This window comes from Podarcis vaucheri (genome assembly GCF_965113315.1).
Source record: "Podarcis vaucheri genome assembly, chromosome: 2".
In the NCBI taxonomy this organism is placed as follows: Eukaryota; Metazoa; Chordata; class Lepidosauria; order Squamata; family Lacertidae; genus Podarcis; species Podarcis vaucheri.
Genome location: NC_138760.1, coordinates 60855044 through 60874014, shown reverse-complemented (window position 1 = coordinate 60874014; position 18971 = coordinate 60855044). Strand labels below are relative to the sequence as shown.

General features: G+C 43.7%; 2 protein-coding genes across 2 annotated transcripts in view; both read left to right on the top strand.

The window, feature by feature from the left end:
• Nucleotides 1–2613: 2613 nt before the first annotated feature.
• LOC309526824 (dolichyl-diphosphooligosaccharide--protein glycosyltransferase subunit DAD1) lies at nt 2614–3216 on the top strand. The gene has a single exon (XM_082213107.1). It carries the CDS (start codon nt 2640–2642, stop codon nt 3012–3014), a length of 375 nt encoding a protein of 124 aa, XP_082069233.1. The 5' UTR covers nt 2614–2639; the 3' UTR covers nt 3015–3216.
• Nucleotides 3217–12849: 9633 nt separating this feature from the next.
• Nucleotides 12850–18971, top strand: part of LOC309526997 (solute carrier family 22 member 4-like) — a 48587-nt gene continuing 42465 nt past the window's right edge. Inside the window, exon 1 of the mRNA XM_082213415.1 lies at nt 12850–13584. Coding sequence (XP_082069541.1) covers nt 13192–13584 — 393 coding nt within the window. The 5' untranslated portion in view covers nt 12850–13191. The remainder of the gene's footprint in view (nt 13585–18971) is intronic.

Genomic DNA, 18971 nt, shown 5'->3' with positions numbered 1-18971 from the left:
TTGAGAAAAAGCCTTAGAGGGAAAAGGCTATTACACTGCACATCCTGTAAATACAGCAAAGGGACAGCGACCCAGACTGTGTCTCTCTATACCCTGACTGATTCAAGGGGGATAGGCTTTCTTAAACTCCTCCAGGATTCTTTATGCAGCTTTGCAAGGAATCTGAGATGCTAGGCTTTACTTCTTAGAAAAGATCCCTGTATTTATTGCACAGGTATGTGTGAGAGTTGTGAATTATGAGATTGCAACATGTTCTTAATTGGGGAGAAAAGCCATCTGTTTGGGCCTCTTCAACGGCTGATTCTTCTTCTGCAAACAAATTAAGCACATGTTTTAGGAGTGACAAAGGACTGTAATCCAGAAAGGGAAAGACGAATCCCCTAGATGAACTACACCCCCTTTTTCATAAGCACATCATCCTGTTTGCTGGAAGAGGAAAAAACCAGAGGGGAGTCGATATAAACCTTCCTCTGAGCTTTAACAGGCCCTACCTGCTTTTTGAGACATTGAATCATGTAGTCAGGCACAAAGGTTTGCCACAATTAACTTGAGTTATGCCTCTCAGTACATTTTAAGATGCATGCATTCATAGGTGCCAACTTCCTGGGGCTGTGGGTGCCCAAGCACCCATGAAATTCCCCTGAAGTGGCCAGGCACCCACAAATTTTGGTGCCAGGGCCTGCATGCTGCTGGGCACCCACAGCCCTGGGCACCCACAATCACGAGGCCAAGCTGGCACTCATGCATGTTTTCCTATGGTCTTGTGTATGTTCTTCCTTTATAAGGGACCTTTTAATGCATCCAATGAACCTTCTAAGGATAAATTCTGTATCCTTTCTTCATAAACTGCCTTTACATTTCTACAGTCTTGTTCCTCAGTGTAATATGAATCCACTGTGATTAATGCCAGTGACAATGAAGGTTTTAGCTTAGATAAGCAACAGGCAATGTCAGCTTCATCACAAAGCTTGGTATGTCAACACTGCCAGACAAAATGGGTCAGGGATGCATGTCAAAGCCCGGAATGCCTAAGCTCTTCAGAACTACAAGGAACAAAATCCAGACAGGCCCTTGTGAATGTGACCTCAGTCCAGAAGAACACCCCAAGATCAACACATACCCAATCACTGGTGCTAGAGGACTAACATCTCTCTGACCATGTGCTGCAGTCAATATAAGTAAGAATATGAAAGAAGGCTTGAGCAGCTGATTGCCAGATGGATGGAGAGAAAACAGTACAAAGCCTAGGCAGAAAACAGCATCTTTGGGGCAAGAATTTTGCATCCACTTGGAGTATGGTGCATCTGGCACCACAGCCCTGCTCCTTACTCCTCATTCTAAATTCCTCGCAGGTAGAGAACCAATCTTGATATCCCTGCAGTGTGTGAATAAGAGCTCTTTTGATTTTCTGAACTGTATTCAGTAAACATGCTGTTCTGAACTCCCAGCCCACCCCTCCACAGAAGAAAGGCAATGTGGCAGAATAGTGGTTAGAGTGTCAGACTAGTACCTGGGAAAGACCAGGGTTCAAATCCCCATGAAGCTCACTGGATGACCTTGGGCCTGTCACTGCCTCTCAGCCTAACCTACCACAAAGGGTTGTTGTGGGGAATAACTGATGAGAGGGAGAGCCACGTATGCCGCCTTGACCTCCTTGGTGAAAAAGGTGGGATGTAAATGCAACAACAACAACAACAACAACATTTTTGCAGTTTGTTTAAGGTTGGGCTTTACACTCACTAGGGGTAGCCTTCCTCCCATCTCTCACCACCATCTCTTCTTCTCTCAGTTCATTCCCATAAGGGAGGTAAAGGTTGTTATTCTTCCTTCAACTCTTAATATTCATTTACTGTTTTGATATTTAGTCAGCCTCTCTCCATCAAATGCCCCTTTGTGCCCTCCAGCAGCAGGCTTCAGGCAGGTTGTGGGGCAAGGGTAAGTAGAAATGTTTAGTCCCATTGGTGCTAGTCTCTCCAACAAGCATCCCTTCATATGGTTCGCCCTAACAGGCAACCACAAACAGAGACCTCACATCTTCAACCCAGTCCCATGCCAGTATTTACCTGCAGGGAGGTGAGGGCAGATAACTCAGCAGGCTCTGCAATCCCCAGCTCTTCACCCCCATCACATCCTCAACACAATGTAGGAGCCTGAGTAGAAGTCTCCACGGGGAAGTGTTTATCAGGCATAACAACAAACTGAACCAATGTCCCATTTCATGATATGAGCTTCATTCTGATATGCTGCTGGATAACAATTATTTTGCTTGTTTATTACATTTATAGCCTGCCTAGAGCCAGGGAGACCCATTCAGCCATAAACATGGAGAGGTGAAGAACTATGTATGCCACGTTAAACTCCTTGGAGAAAAGGGTGAGATTTTCTTATAATAAAAAATACCCAAGACAGAACTCTTTCGCGCACTTAGCCCTTTAATTTTTTTTACCAACAGCTCTCAGACTTAGGAATGCTCAGCTAATCCTCCTGCCCCCTGAAACAGCTTATAGGCTCAGAATATTTTAATGCCAAAGTACATGCCTAATTCCAAATACATAATTAGCTTTCTCCTGAAAATCCTGATTAAATGATTTGCCCACAAATTCTACAAATTCTGGTTGTGCGAAACCCTCTCCGTCGCTATGTCAGGCGCAGCTTCTGGGTCGTCCGGGGCCGGAGCGAGCTCGGTGGGCTCGGTAGTGCGGCGCTTCCTAGCCGAGTACAGCAGCGGAACGCCGAGCCGCCTGAAGGTGCTGGACGCCTACCTGCTCTACGTCATGCTCACGGGAGCGCTGCAGTTCGGCTACTGCCTCGGCGTCGGCACCTTCCCTTTCAACTCCTTCCTGTCGGGGTTCATCTCCGCCGTGGGGAGCTTCATCTTGGGCGTTTGTTTGAGGATCCAGATCAACCCACAGAACAAAGGAGAATTTCAGGGGATCTCACCAGAGCGAGCCTTTGCTGACTTCCTCTTTGCCAGCACTATCCTGCATCTTGTAGTCATCAACTTTGTAGGCTGATACTGAAGACTTGGAGGTCCTGGATTTGTCTTGTTTGCTGAAAACCCAGCATTCCACTGAACAGGCATCACACCACACATCACAGACTCTGAATAAGTTCCCTGGTGGCAGTAGGGATGGGAATGTTCCCTGAAACATATGGCCATTGCCTTCACTTTCTATGATTTTCAATAAACCTCTTTTCTTACAAAAAAAAAAAAAAAAAAAAAAACAAATTCTACAAATTCTGATTTGCACTAATCAGCATTGATGACAGGCTCATTCCTCTTTGAAATGCCAGCAAATGATATGAAATCAATCTGTATTCTGCCTGTTCTTTGAAAATGGCTTAATTGAAAGAACAAAGCCATTGGAAGCCATACATAGAAGTATTATAGTATTTCATTATATTCATATTAAAGATTTAAGACATTAAATATTTAAGAGTCAATAATTGTCAATGTTCTTCTAAAGCACTTTGTTTTGATGCACTGCTCGCAATAATGGAACATGGGTAATAAATAATTTCAGGAATATACCGGTATTCCTAATCTAGATATTAGGTTCACCTGCCCAGTATCCTGTTTCTGACAGTGGCCAGCCAAATGCTTTCAAGGACATGAACAAATAAAAAAATCACTTTTCCTCAGATGTGTGCCAACACATGACCAAAAACAAAACATCTGCCATTGGAGAGGATGAGAGTTATATTCACCTTATATTTACCCATAGTCACATAGAAATTAATTGACCTGTGTTAGTTATGGCAAAAAAGCAGAGACATCACCTTGCCAACAAAGGTCCGTATAGTTAAAGCCATGGTTTTCCCAGTAGTGATGTATGGAAGTGAGAGCTGGACCATAAAGAAGGCTGATCGCCGAAGAATTTATGCTTTTGAATTATGGTGCTGGACGAGACTCTTGAGAGTCCCATGGACTGCAAGAAGATCAAACCTATCCATTCTTAAGGAAATCAGCCCTGAGTGCTCACTGGAAGGACAGATCGTGAAGCTGAGGCTCCAATACTTTGGCCACCTCATGAGAAGAGAAGACCCTGATGTTGGGAAAGATGGAGGGCACAAGAAGAAGGGGACGACAGAGGACGAGATGGTTGGACAGTGTTCTCGAAGCTACAAACATGAGTCTGACCAAGCTGTGGGAGGCAGTGGAAGACAGGAGTGCCTGGCATGCTCTGGTCCATGGGGTCATGAAGAGTCGGACACGACTAAATGACTAAACAACAACAAACAGTTATGGCAATTTCAATGGGTCTACCCTGAGTAAATGTTGGTTGAATACAATCCATACATTTTAAACTTTTGCAGCACTGACCTGGAGGCTTCTCAAGTATAGTTTGATCATGATATGCTGTTGGCTATCTCAAGGGAGTGGAAAGTTACATTTTCAGCTCTTCGTAGTGTGGCTGATCTACTACGTAGGGGGAAGGATAACATCTTTGATGGCTACTACTAGAACTGGCAAAGCTCATTTTAAAAGGCCTTTCTATGCTTTCATGGAGGATAAGGCTATCAATGGCTATTAGCTAAGATGACTATGCTCTGCCTTTGCAGTTGGAGGCAGTAATGCATCTCAATACTAGTTGCTGGAAGCCATAGTGAGGCATCTGATCAATATCTGTATTTTAAAATGAGCTTAAAGATGTATTTTCAGATGCTTGTGTGTTTCATGCCAGGCATAAAGCAGCTGGCTGGGTGCTTTGGCAGTTGTTTATCCTCTTGAACAGCCCCCCCCCCCCCGATATAGAAGTAGCAGGAGACATGTTTCTCAAAGTTGTAAAAGGAAATTACAGGCTGGGAGCAAAGGTCATACTGACCAAACATATTACAGAATACAATCAAGCTGCAAAAACACTAATTAAGAGTTGGTAAATAGTAAAATTTATTGTTTAACAGAAAATAATACTAGGTGCCTCCCATCAGACTCGAGCCACATCTTCCTAAGGTGAAAGGGCAAGAGCTAATAGGAACAGCAGCTGGCTGGGAAAGGGAGTTGTAAATTGAAGAGGTTTGAAGCTGTTTTGAAGCTGTTTTTACTAAGTTCCTTTTATTCTAAAAAGCTATGTTAATGTATGAAATTTATTGGCTAAATGTAATTATGCAAAGGATTTAGAAAGTAAGAAATGTTAGATTCTTATGTTAGATTCTTATTTCATTGATGGTGTGTGAGAAGGTGAACCCAAGATCTCTGTTTAAGATAAAATTTAAAACCATGAGCCATCTGTTTTAGCCATCTGTTTTGGAGTGAAGAATAGGGCAAAAGGTGATCTGGTAATTAAGGTGCCTTGTCGAGGCAAATGTAAGATATATGGCTACTTGTCTGCCATTTGTGGATAGAAGGAAATATAGCTCTTTGTCTCCCATAAAAGGTAATAGGAAATGGGTGTATCTTTTATGATTGGTTTTAGCAAACAGTCAATAGGAATTTCAACCAGGCTGATTTGACAGAGGCAGCCAAAGAAGGAGCAAGGGGGCTGGGCTGAGGAAACATAAGTGCTGGCCATCAGGGCTGGAGTGGGCAGTACTTTGGTAACCATATACCACTGTGTCTCTCATTTATTTGTCTGACAAATAAATTATTATTTTAATTTCTCTATTGCTGCGTTGAATATTTCATTCCAGCTAAGCATTAACCACAAGCAGGGTGCTACAATAGGAGGGGAGATTGCTAGTGTGCTTGGGTCCTGCTTGCTAGTTTCCCACAGGCAAATGGCTGGCCACTGTGAGAAGAGGGTGTGGATGAGATGGGCCAGTGGCCTATTCCTGCAGGATCTTGCAGTGTTTTGTTCTTACCCGTTTCATTTTGTACATCAGAAAAATCATTTTTGCACACTCACAAAACGATCAGGCAAGGGGCAAGCCAGGCTCAGTCAACTTATGAGTCAATCTCCTTCTCATTTCTCTGTCCCGGTGATGGTATTCTCAATTATTTTGTACCATAGTTTTTGTATTTAAAACTGCTTTAATTTTCCCATTGTTGATCTGTTAGCAACTGATCAAGTCTTATAATCTATTATCAGGCATTGATTGGTTGTCTCTATGTAAAATATGTAATCCTTTCTAGACCTGTTGAGGTGTGGGGCATCACCTCCACTTGGCCTTTTCTTTGCTCCTCTTGAGTTGCAGCCAGGAGGGTCTGGCCCATGGGCGTAGTCAAGGGGGGACAGGGAGGGGCAGCTTTCCCCCCAAAAATCAATAAAAATACATGGCTAACTGAGGTTTTGCCTCCCCTAACGAAAAGCCTTTTCCCCCATGGTCTGGCCTTCCATTATCTTTTCACCTCCTCCATACCATCCCATTTATCTCAAGTCACATTCAACCTGCTGTCAATTTTTCTTTCACAGCAAAGTATTTTATCTTTACAAGTTGTTTACAGGTTATTTAAAAAGGGCAACAGTGATTTACATTAAAATCAGTTTAGCTGACTAGAAAGAGACACAGCCTGTGCTGAGGCTAGGAACTGCGTCCTACTTGTACATATTTTTTCTGTTGCCAACAGTGTGGGCAAAACTTCTACCTTGATTAACATTTGTTAGTCGCACTAAGGGCAACATAAACATTGCTTTGGTTATGTCAACGCGTGGAAACAAGTCATGCAGTTGCTGTGTACTCATTGCACTTATAAAACACATCTGAAACACACGTGAATTCTGGGTGCTGTAGTTTGTTAAGGGTTGCTGGGAATTATAATTCTGTGATGGGTAAAGTGCAGGGCTCTTGGGGGAAAGAATGTACTTCAATTGTGCTTTAAGGGTATAGTGATTAGGCAGCACAATATGAAAGGCTTTGGTTCCTGCTCTAAATAACTTGGGAATCTCCCTGCTGATCATGTTTATGTCTGCTTCTTCATGGGTACTTTTTTCCAGGTTTGACCCAGCCCTCCTTCCTGGAAATGGGAATGTCTACATGTCTAGATTTGCTTTTTTAAAAAAAGACATTAGTGCTAACACATATTTGTGCATGATATGCAATTAGCTCCTTTACAGTTTTTAAGTGTTCACTTAAGATCTTTTATGCGTAAAGTGCCCTTAGGATAACTTTGTTCACATTAAGGGAGTCTCCTTTTGAAAAGGGTGGAGTGCTGCTGTTGAAACCTGCACTGATATAGAAAAAATAGGGGTGGTTGGCTTTTGCTGCCCAATTCCCCAAGGGACTGAGTCCCCGAAGTCCATGATCAGTGAGAGATGAATGGATGGATTGAGGCAGGATAAAGTGAAAGCAAGACAGATCTTTATTTTTCTGTTGCAACAGAGTTCCCTCCACTCCTTGCAAGGAGGCAAGAGAGACCCAGAACCAAGAAGAAACATCTCTTTTAAGGGTTTGCATTTTGTCGTAGAGAAGAAGCACATCCCCTCTACAAACATTCAGAAATTATATCACACACAAGGTGAGGTTACTGTGGCTCAAACAGGCCAAGGTGTGATATTCCTGAGGATTTAGCAAGTTTTACATAGTTCCAGACAGTTTACACAAAACATTAGCATTTGATAAGATGATCAGGATGCCGGTCAGACATCCCTCAATGCAGAGCATCTGGGAAAATAATGACAATTAATACAAAGGAGGTTCATAGATAGAGGAGAGGATTGCTGTCTACCTACCTGTTCGCAGGCAAGGGGGATTTAGGAGGCAGAGTAAATATTTAGAGTCTTCAGGAGATCCAAGATGGCTTTTGGATTGCTCTCCTGTACAATTTTAGACGTGTGGTTTATATACTTATGTATGTGTATTTTTGTTGTGCAATTATCAACATTTATTCTATATCTGAGACCTTAGAATTCCTATAACACACCTTATACTCTCTCTCTCTCTAGAATCATTCTACTTTCATTGAATACAGTCATACCTCAGGTTGAAGTAGCTACAGGTTGAGTGTTTTCAGGTTGTGCTCCGCAGCAACCCGGAAGTAACAGAATGCGTTACTTCTGGGTTTCGCCACTCGCGCATGCAGACGCTCAAAATGACGTCACACGCATGCGAAGAAGCAGTGAATCACGACCCACGCAAACATGGGTTGTGTTCGCTTCAGAATGCGAACGAGGCTCCGGAACGGATCCCGTTTGCATCCAGAGGTACCACAGTAAATATATACAGTATGTACACAGAAAGGCAAGCTGTCTAGTAGAGCTTAAAATCTTTGGTCTTCATTTGTAAGCAGACTGCTGTCCTGAGGATTTTGTCCTCTCTTTGTAATTAAGTGAAGTCACTCATCTAAGACCATCTGCCAAATCCAGCTGTTCAGAAACAGCAGAATGCATATTAGATCCAAATGCACGTAACAGTATATTTCTTGGAGAAAGGCCATAGCCCACTAAGGTACTTATGTAGACCTACTGGCCTCCATTTTCATAATTAAAGCAAGGTCTGGAAAACCTTGCTTAAATTCACTTTTTTGTAAGTGAAAATGGAAGGCCAGTGAGTCTACACAAGTACCTTAGTGTACTATGACCTCTCTCCAAGAAATATACTGTTATGTGTTTAAACAAGTTGTGTTCAACTTCTTGTATATGCTACCCGTAGAAATTATAGGATATTGTATAGAGTGCATTAACTTGCTTGACATGTTACAATCTCAAAAGTGTGCTTCCTGTTAACATTTGTACCTCCTCTCCGCTTGCTGGAATCCTGGCCGTCTTTACATGTGCAAAAGCTTCTGTCTGCTTGAACCCTCATCTCTCCTTCTGCTCTTGGCAAGCACACACACAACATGACTTCTGAAGACCATTACATACCCACTCATTAACAAGAGCAGTTTCTTGCCAGAGGAAAGAAAGAATTGCTGGCCTGGCCTTTAAAGAAAGAAAGAAAAATCTTGTTATCTTTAGTTCAGAGAGTTCCATTCCTTCTCTATTACACAGCATTTCCAGCAAAGGTTACAGGGGCTGGGACAGCAATAACCCTATCTCCCAACGCAAGCCTATAATTGCTTGATGTAAGTCAGCTGATAGGTGAAAGACCCAGGAAAATGCAGATAAAGGTTAAAGGTAATGGGAGAAATTCAGCATCACCGTCTTCTAATCATTTGGCGCAAGCATTTCTGTTTGCCAAGAGGAACAATCTCCTCTCTCCTCCCCTGCATGCTGTGCTGAGGGTTCTCCTGACTCTCCCAAGTGAGTTTGGGGAAATGCGTGGACAGGAGGAGGAGAAGAAAAGCCCTGTTGCATTAGCAGGAGCCCTTGGACTGACTTCTACTAGAATGCAGAGTTAGCTGAATCTAGGCCAAAGTCTTCTTTTTATTAAAACAACTGTATTTAACAAAGGTGTAGAGTGAGGTCTTAAATTTTAATAAATATTAATAAATATACTCAATAGTAAGAATATTTCATGGCTGCCTGACCCATTATATCTGGTATATAGGCCGTGGGATAGCTCAGTTATTAAGAGCATGAGACTCATAATTTCACGGTCATGGGTTCGAGCCCCACATTGGGCAAAAAGATTCCTGCATTGCAGGGGGTTGGACTAGATGACCCTTGTGGTCCCTTCCAACTCTATGATTCTATGAAGATACTGAGTCATAATTAAAACCTAATTTGGAACTGCTTATGATACTATATTTATAAGAAATATGGAGTGGACTTGTAAATATTACACCTTTCCTTTTGATTTACTCAAGCGTACAATAAATTCACTAACCAAACTATGTCATATATTCAACTGTTCTTGTAATCTGGAAATTGCCTTAAAAGTAGCGTTTAAACTGTTCTAGACATCTTCATTTTATCTCATTGGTGAAATGGGATTCTGAAGCTATTTATGAAGACCATCAGGCTGTTGTTTCATGTGCTTTGTTCAGAATGCTCCAAGAGAGACACAGAAAAGGCCCTGTTATTTATTTTATGCCCATCCACCACACTTTAGACTGTGGGGAAAAAACTGAGCAGGGCTCAGTCCATGAGCAGGACAAATAAACAACCAGTTAGATTAATAATACCAGATATGATTTTGGGAAGGTCTACATACCAGGAGTTGGAAAATATATGACAGACCTACATCATCACACTGTTTTGGCATGAAGCAACATAAAACTACCAGATTAAGGGAGGAACAACTGGGAATACAAGACCCAGTGTGCTATTCGGAAATAATCTATTTTTGTGACATGGTTCAAGAGCAATGTGACTTAAAGGAGGAGGCAGTTTAATATGGGCAGAGATTATTCCTGTGCCCTAAAGATAAAACACAGCACCTTAAATTATGTCTGAAAACCAGAGCAGATGTTATAATTCTCTCTCTCTTTTTTAGGAGAGTTATAATTGTGACCTTCCGGCTTCACTTAATATTATGGTGGTAGCAGTCTGAACCCATTTAATTTTCTTAACTGTCTTTCTTAACATCCCCAGATGTATTGCAATAATGCAACCTGGAGGTGACTAGAACAGGAGAATGAATGAAGTTAGGCCAGACTTTTCACAAAAAGGGAACCAACTAGAACTAGCAAAGGGGGCACTCCACTACTGCATGATCACTCAGGAGCATGACTGGTTCCAGAATCACCTTCAAATGTCATACCTGATTCTAAGGTTATGCTCTTCTAAACCAAATGTCTTTCTCTGAGATAATTACTTTACCTGTGATGTCTTGCTTTAAGATAATCATCTTGGTGCTTGGGAGAATAATATGTCATACATTTGTGCCCTAGGCAAACGTGTGCAGAAGGACCACACACTTTACAGTGTCATAGCCTACCATAACACTTCAGTCTTGGGAACCATTTATTTCTGTGAGGTCCCAGCATTGTATGGGAATTATGGGCATCAAAAGCAGTTAATGCAAAGAACAGCTATGGTAATGCTTGCTTGATGATAAATAAAAAGGAAAACATTAATACAGTATTCTTAGCCTTCACATGAAAGTGCTGGGGAAGGCAGATCTAGCTATATACTCTTGGAGGGGACTGATTCCAGTGAACTGTTCACAAATTCCCAATGTATTTGCATCTTCAGGCTGTCTTCTGTAACTTGTTTAAATATTTGTTTGTGCACTCTTGATCATTAGTTCACAAGTAGGCAGAGAAGTTAAAGAATGTTCTCATTCTTTTATTCTCTGTTGGTCTATATGTGAAAAGACTCCTTTATCTTAGGCCTCTTTAACCAGGCCTTGGGTTGATTGACATCCAAGGCCCTTTTAAAATGTGATGTGGAAGAGAGGATTATTGGGTTGTCTTTGTTTTTGTTTTTATTATGTATTTTGTGTTTTTCATATTATAATTTTTATGTTGTGAACGATCCTGAGATCTGTGGGTATAGGGCAGTATACAAATTTAAATAATAATAATAATAATAATAATAATAATAATAATAATAATATCATCTTAGGCAAGCCAGCCACCACCAGTGTTTTCAAATTCCATGTTGTGCTCTCCATGAGTCCAAAAATAACTACCGATATAGGATTTGTCATAAACTCAGGGAAAGCGCAAGCTAGCAAGCCCAACCTGGTCTGTTGGTCCTTGCCTGCCTTCCGTCAGAACTGACAGCTGTAAATTCATGAATCCTGAGGTCAGGGGTATTACATTTCATTTCACCACTTGAGGCAAAACAGGAAGTGCCACCCTGCTCTGTCACACCACCACCACCACCCATGGGACACTCACCACCACTGTGCCGCCTGCCGGTGGCACTGGTAGCTGCACCATACCCTCCAACATTTCTCTGATGAAAATAGGGAAGTCCCATTCCATCATGCTAATTTTACTAAGGAGAAGGATACCACATTTCATAGTACAGTGGTACCTCCGGTTGCGAATGAGATCTGTTCCAGAGGTCTGGCCATGTCCCAAGGGATCCGCAACTGGAGGTGCTGCTTCTGCGCATGTGCGCGATTTAGCGCTTCTGCGCATGCGGCGAAACCTGGAAAAATACTCCCAGGTTTGCCACATTCGCATCCTGAAGTTTACGTAACCAGAGGGATACATAAGCGGAGGTACGACTGTATGTGAATGTGGTGAAGTGGTTAGTGTGTTGAACTAGGAGCTGGAAGACCAGGGTTCAAATCCTGATTTAACCATGAAGCTCCCTTGAGCTGGCCACTGCTTTTTAGCCTGAGTGTATGGTGGGAGATATATGCCACTTTGAGCTTATTGGAGGAAAGGTGAAATATAACTGTAATAATAAATAAACAAAAGGCCTGCCTGTTCAGTTGGCATCCATCTGTCTTGGGAGACAATGGAGGAATACACCTTTAAGGGTGAAGTCAAACTTTTGGAAGGTTGCAGGGCTTGCTGTGGCTGTAGAGACCAAAACAAGAGAGACATGTTTCATTGCAGCTGGGGCAGATGAAGGCGTCCAGTTTCACTATTGGCGTTTCTTCTCTCTGCACTCCTCCAAGTGGTCATCCCTTCGCTGGACATATTCAGGACAAAGAAAATAAGGTTCACAAAAGAAATGCACCCTGCAGATACTCAAGAGTACTTTATCCTTGGTCATTAAAAAAACCCACCACCCTGTTACATAGCTGTCAACTTTCAGATTTGAAAATAAGATATCAAAATAAGGGATCAGCAGCCTCACCTCTCCCAGGGACAGTCTATGGGATATCTAACAATCCGGGATAGCAGCGAGAAACAGCGCTGGAATAAGGGAATTTCCCGCAAAAAAAAAAGGGAAGGTTGATAGCTATGCCCTGTCATACAAGGTGAGGTGCCGTAAGTTTTGAAAATGAACATTAGATTAGCATCTTTAGAACGACACCCCTTTCAAGAAAGTGTTTTAAAGTTCTTTGCACGGTGCTTGGCCACGTTTCTCTTAATAAATTCCTCACAGAAGTTATTTTTGCTTCTGGAAACAGCGCGACCAGCTGTTCTCGTGTGGCACTCTCTGCCTCAGTCCACCCCTAGCCCCCCTGGGTGGCAGCCTCCTCCAGATTGCTTTTCCCGCCCAAAGGCCCGGGCGCCGCGAGGCAGGCGGAACGCCTTGGGGCGGGCTCGTCGCCGGCGCCTCCCTCCCGCGGCGGGAACCCGCTCGCAGCCCCAGCGAAGGTTATCTCGGTCGGGACCGGTTAGCGCCGGTCGCCCAGGCGAAGGGGGTGTGCTCGGGAAAGGCGGAGTCCGCCGGGGGAAGACCCCACCTCCGGAGAGATGACAGAGCCAGTCAAGAGAGCGCAGCGCGGCTGCCGCTGCCTCATACCCACTCGGCGGTGTGCGCTCCGCTGCTGCGTCTCCGTCAGCCTCCCGCCTCCGCCATGCGAGATTACGACGACATCATCGCCTTCCTGGGCGAGTGGGGCCCCTTCCAGCGCCTCATCTTCTTCCTGCTCAGCGCCAGCATCATCCCCAACGGCTTCAACGGCATGTCCGCCGTCTTCCTGGCCGGCACCCCCGAGCACCGGTGCCGGGTGCCGGCCAGCGCCAACCTGAGCCTCGAGTGGCTCAACGCCAGCATCCCGCTGGAGGAGCGCGGCGGGCGGCAGGTCCCGTCGCGCTGCCGCCGCTACAGCCTGGAGGCCCTGGCCAACTTCTCCGCCCGCAACCTGGTGCCCGGGCGGGACGTCAACCTCAGCCAGGTGGAGCAGGAGAAGTGCCTGGACGGCTGGGAGTACAGCCGAGAGCCCTACCTCTCCACCATCGTCAGCGAGGTAGGGAGGGGCGGCGGCGGGCAGGCGCCGCAGCCAGCAGCTGCTCCGGGAGGCTGATTATTATGACTGGGCTGTGGCGCGTGTGTTTGTGTGCGGAAGCGTCAGCTGTGGGTGGAAGGGAGAATGAACTGCGTGTGTTGCCGGCGTGAGGGAAAGGAGGCGCGCGTGTCTGGAGCCTCGGAGTCAGAAAATGGAGGAGCGGGTCGGGGCTCCGAGGAGGGGCCTGGTCGGCTGCAGCACGCGCAGAAGATGCGCTCCGGGGCCGACGCGCCGCCGAGCTCCCCTTCGTAGGAGCGGAGGCCGGCTCCGGCGCCTGTCCTGGGGGCACGTGTCGCCCGCGCGGTTGTATTCGTTTCTGCTGCCGCCTGGCTCCCCGGAGGAAGGGTTGCATATAGGCTGCGCGGGGTCTTCTTCGCATGCTTTCCTGCTTCTCTGGAGAGGTCGGTTGTCGCCGGGCTGGCGGAGGCATTGTCTCGTGCATCGCGCGGCACCTCGGTCCGTTTGCCTCTCTGAAGTCGTGGCACAAGCCTCTGCTCCTCGCCCTTCCATGCGTAGGGACAATGCTGCTTTGTTCGTGATCTCTTGGGTGTGTGAGGAAGGGACCGAGAAAGGCCCTCAGGCAACGTGCATGCATACATTGGGGCCCACGTAACAGATCCCGTTCAATGCATTTAGCTTCGTATGGCTAAGATTCAGCAGTACCATAAGGGACCTGTTTACCCATCCAACCCAGGAAACATTTAGGGCCCCTACTCTTATAGCCGCTTGATGCCACGTCGCTATACGTCACCATTAGACCACTGACTGTTGAACGTGTGGACTGGCTCAATTGCAAAGTGTTGTATGTGCTGTGTGTAGGTGGATGGTTTGGTTCACACGTGTAAATAAACTGAATGCACCCATAACATTTTGTGTTAATGGATTCTGCTCTCAAGGGAATCGTATTAGAGAGAAAAAATCTGACAGCAAAACACAACACCAGAGTGAGGCTCTAAGTTATCTGATGGATCAGGCTCTTCTGGGTAAGAGAGCCATGATGCTGGGAAAGATTTGTTGTTTTGTACCCTTCTCCCTGTGTGTTGTTCTCCAGCTGTCACTCCCTTCCCAAGCTTCTTCTTACCATATGGAGGAAAACATAGGCACCCTTATTATCAGCAACCAGAATACTGCATAAGTACCTCCCATTGCCATCTGTATCCTGGACTGGTAGGCTACTGTAAATAAATAAAAAACACAGCTATTGCTAGCATGCTAATTATGTCAGGTCAGATTAGATCAACTCCTTAGAGTTCTGTTGAACTGTGTAAGTGTGGGCACTGGTGTGGAATAACATCAATGTGGTAGCTAAGGGTGTGTCATATAAAGGGTGTTGTCATAATACAATTTTAAAAACATGTTATTTCACCTCCTTAAGGGGAAGAAGAAAGGACCACAGTCCAAAACAAATTAGATTACCGTAATCTAGGATAAATCTGGTAGTAATAATTACCCAATCTCTACAACTAATCTAGAGATCACATCAGATTTCTCTTTTTTCATTTTTTTTTTTAAATCTTCCATTTCACAAACAATTGTTCTATTGGAATAGACTGTTTTGTAGATGAGAGTTGAAACTCTGACTCATTTCTGAAACATTCATGCTTAATATTTGGAGGATTATGGATTAGGTTAACCCAACACATACCTTTTGTATATACTCGAGTGGTAACAATAACAGTCCAATCCTATACCTGCTGACTCAAAAGTAAGCCCCATTGAGCTCAATGGAATTTACTCCCAGTAAACTGGTCAGGCTTGCTTGTTTGGGAACATTGCCTCATGTTATGGATGCTATCCGGGAGACTGCTTGAAAGACTTATCAATTTAAACTCTATCCTTTCTGTAGTTTAATACTGTTTAGACAGTATTAAATGAAGACTTGACTATTCTTAACTGACTCTTGTTGGTCCTGAAAATGGGGTCAGTGAAACGGAACATATAGTTATAAATAAGACGCACAAGCCCATTATTTTTATTGTGATCTTCCGAAATATCTGAAAAAGCACCACATCTTACCAGTAGTCAGTGAACTGCAGTTTTAAGTTGATGTGGGGTCTTTCAACAAGATGGCCGTGCATTAAGTTACTGGATGCTATAATGTTTCCTAATACCAGTTGCTGGAGGCCACAGAGGAGAGAGTGCTCCTGTGCTCATATCCTGCTTGCGAGTTTCTCACAGGTTTCTGAGTGGCCACTGTGAAAACAGAATGTTGGACTAGATGGGCCATTGGCTCGCTCTTGCTCTCATTATGTGTGCAGTTGTTTCCCAGTCTTAAATACTTCCTCAAAGTCTTCACTTTGCAGAAAGACAGAGAGAGCATTTCCTAGCCACTCACAAAATATCTGAAGAAGTGTGCATGCACACGAAATCTCATACCAAGAACTAACTTAGTTGGTATTTAAGGTGCTACTGGAAGGAATTTTTTTATTTTGACTCACAAAATAGTTATTCTCCTAGCATTTGTTTCTGTTGTGGTTGCTCTGTTGAATAGAGTTGTACAGGGACACCTACAATGATAAGCAACAATATTGTCCCTTCTTCCCTGCCCTAGCAGCATTTTGGAAACCTTGTGTTGAGGTGTATGTTGTGGTTGTTGTTATTAAAAAATGTTTAGATGCTGCTTTTCAGTTTAAAACTGTATACTGAAGACACTCAGCTCTACACTGCCACATCTGAAATCAATTGAGACGATGCAAGTTCTGTACCAACATGGCTCGAGTCAGTGATGGGCTGGATGAGGGCCAGTAATCTGAAGCTTAATCTTGTTAAGATGGAAGCTTTATGGATAAGTGGTTGCTAGGTTTGAGAAATTCGCAGGTTGCCTATTCTTGATAGGTTTGCACTCAACCTTGGGAGTACTCTTAAATCCATCATTGTCAGTGCTTTTTCCAGCACATATACTATCTACACCTGTTCCTTGACAGGGATAGCTTGGTCTTAGTGATGGAGGCTTTAGTAACCTCTACACTGTACTATTGGAATGCGCGCAATGTGAGGCTACATTTGGGGTGATTTGGAAATTTCAGCTAATGTAGAATGCTGTGGTCCACATTAGCGTATTGCACAGATGCTAAAAGCTCTACACTGGCTTCCGGTACATTTCCAAAGTTCAAGATATTAGTGTATAAAGTCCTAATGGCCTATAATGCATTATACACCTACCAGAGCACTACCGTCATGTGGCTGAATCATCCTAACTGTCCCACAGCTAACTCATATTCATTCAGTTTCTGTGCAAACCAAGGTTTTTCACGTTATGGCACCAGTAATTTGGAACACTGTTACAAATAACATACAAATAAGGTGTTAAAACCAATAAAAGCCAATAAGCAAGGCAGAGCTGGTAGGCCTGGGCAAATAAAAAGGTATGGAAGAAATGCCTTAAATAAGTAAATGAAATGTTTTCATTTGCAGTGTAGCCACATGCACTGGCTGCTTAAGTGTTATGCACGCTTTTAAAGGTGTGCCTTATCAGAGGCATAGCTAGGGGGCAGTGGGCACTTGGGCCTGCAGTGCACCTGAGCCACATGTCTCCTGGGAGTGACGTGGTAGCTTGGGTGTCTGCAGGCTCCGCGCTGTCTGAAAGCGCTGCCGCCTCCTCAGGATGCCACTCTACAGCTGAGGGGGAGGCAGCAGGCGGACTGCATGCAAGCTCCATGTTGTGCAAAACTACTGTAAACTACAAGGTATTTCAGCGATGATGGTTTAGACCTTTGCCTGGGGCTTCTGTGCTCCCCCTCCATCCTTCTTTCATGTACTCTGATATCTCCCCCCCCCTCCGCCGCTGACGTCCTGGTTTGTTGTAAGCATTACTTCCCCCACTGCATCCAGTCCACGTGAAGCATGTTTTTCTGCAAACCATAGTTGGAAACCATAGGCCACATTTCTGTGTACTCCTAAAGCACTACAGCATTAAAATACGATATATATGTGAAAGTGTAGAACAGATGCTCTTCCTTCCCTGTTTTCTTCCCTAGCAACAATTCTTTTTGCCACCATTTTAGCTGCATTTACCCTAGATAATAGCTGTCTAGGCTTACCGGTTGGGCCATCTGTTGTCCATTGTCGATTTTGACAGAAAGCATTAGCATGATACAAATCTTTTCATCTGCATTGTTTCAACATTTGATGGTACTTGGGGGCTAGGTTCTTGGAAATGGGGGCAAAAATGCACCATCACAGGGGTTAGACTGGAGAAAATAAAGTTCTCTCCTTTACTTCTGTTTTTCCCTTGAGATAGAAGAACCGAAAGCATATTACAGGAAATTAACTCATATTAGCCAGCACTGTGCACATTATGAGGTAGAAATCAGAAGAAAGTGTGAAAATCCTGTCTAGCCTATGATTTAAAAGTTGTTGCAGGATCATTTGGTTTTCAGGAGCAAACTAGATAGATGCAAATTATATAGATTAAATTCATCTATGCATTTAATGCATAGGCTCTTAAGAATGCAGGTTGCATTAGTTGAGAAGGGTTGATAATGAACTGTATCTGGACAGGCATGGAGAAGAATTCAAACACTTTCCTCCCCTGCAGTGTCCTGAGGAGAACCCCTTTTCTCAGACTAATATCTCCTGTGGGGAGGGATTTCCCAGTGACTCAATGCATGGCCAGAAGGAGCCAGAATGGAAAACTGCAATTTATAGTGAGCCTGGAGATATAAAATATCTAGATTTTTTTTTAAAAAAAAACAAAAGCTAACTTAAACCCAACTTTTATTTATATCCCACTCCATCTTATTAAATTATACAGCATTGAAAATAATTCCAGCATTATTCATGTTTATTTACCAGTTAGTGTCTGAAAGATCCATAGCTTCCTATTCAGAACTTTCACTTGGAGTTTCACAGCTTCAAAAAATAAAAGACACTTAAATCAAAATAATACTTTCAGTTCTTTCATGTCTTAGTTTGTTCCTTAATTAAATGTGGGCATCAATATTCATTTGATGAGACAAATGAAATCTGAGACAAATGAGAGCTCAAAGGATTCATTGTTCAAGGCCTTGCCACCATGTTACAGGAGCAATATGCTTGTGCAGACACCCAGATTATAAACATCTAAACATGGCACTGTATTCTTCAATATGTAAAAGTGCTTAGGGCAATGGCCGTAGGAAAGCACCCCCCCCCAGTATCTAGGTGAGCGTGCATACATTGCACTAACAAATTTAAGCTGGGCCAACAAACAGCTGTTTCCCATTCATGTCTCTCCCTTCCTTTGCACTTCAGTAGTATTTCTTTTCTCTAGTTTTGTTTCATCTATAAGGCAGCAATTTCATGTTCTGGTTATCTTTAGTTTGTACACCAATATGTTTTTGGTTTATTGCTGCTGTCCTTTTTAATGC

Bases quoted from the DNA above. Each gene is read 5' to 3' on its own strand.
- LOC309526824 (XM_082213107.1), top strand. From the start codon at position 2,640: ATGTCAGGCGCAGCTTCTGGGTCGTCCGGGGCCGGAGCGAGCTCGGTG.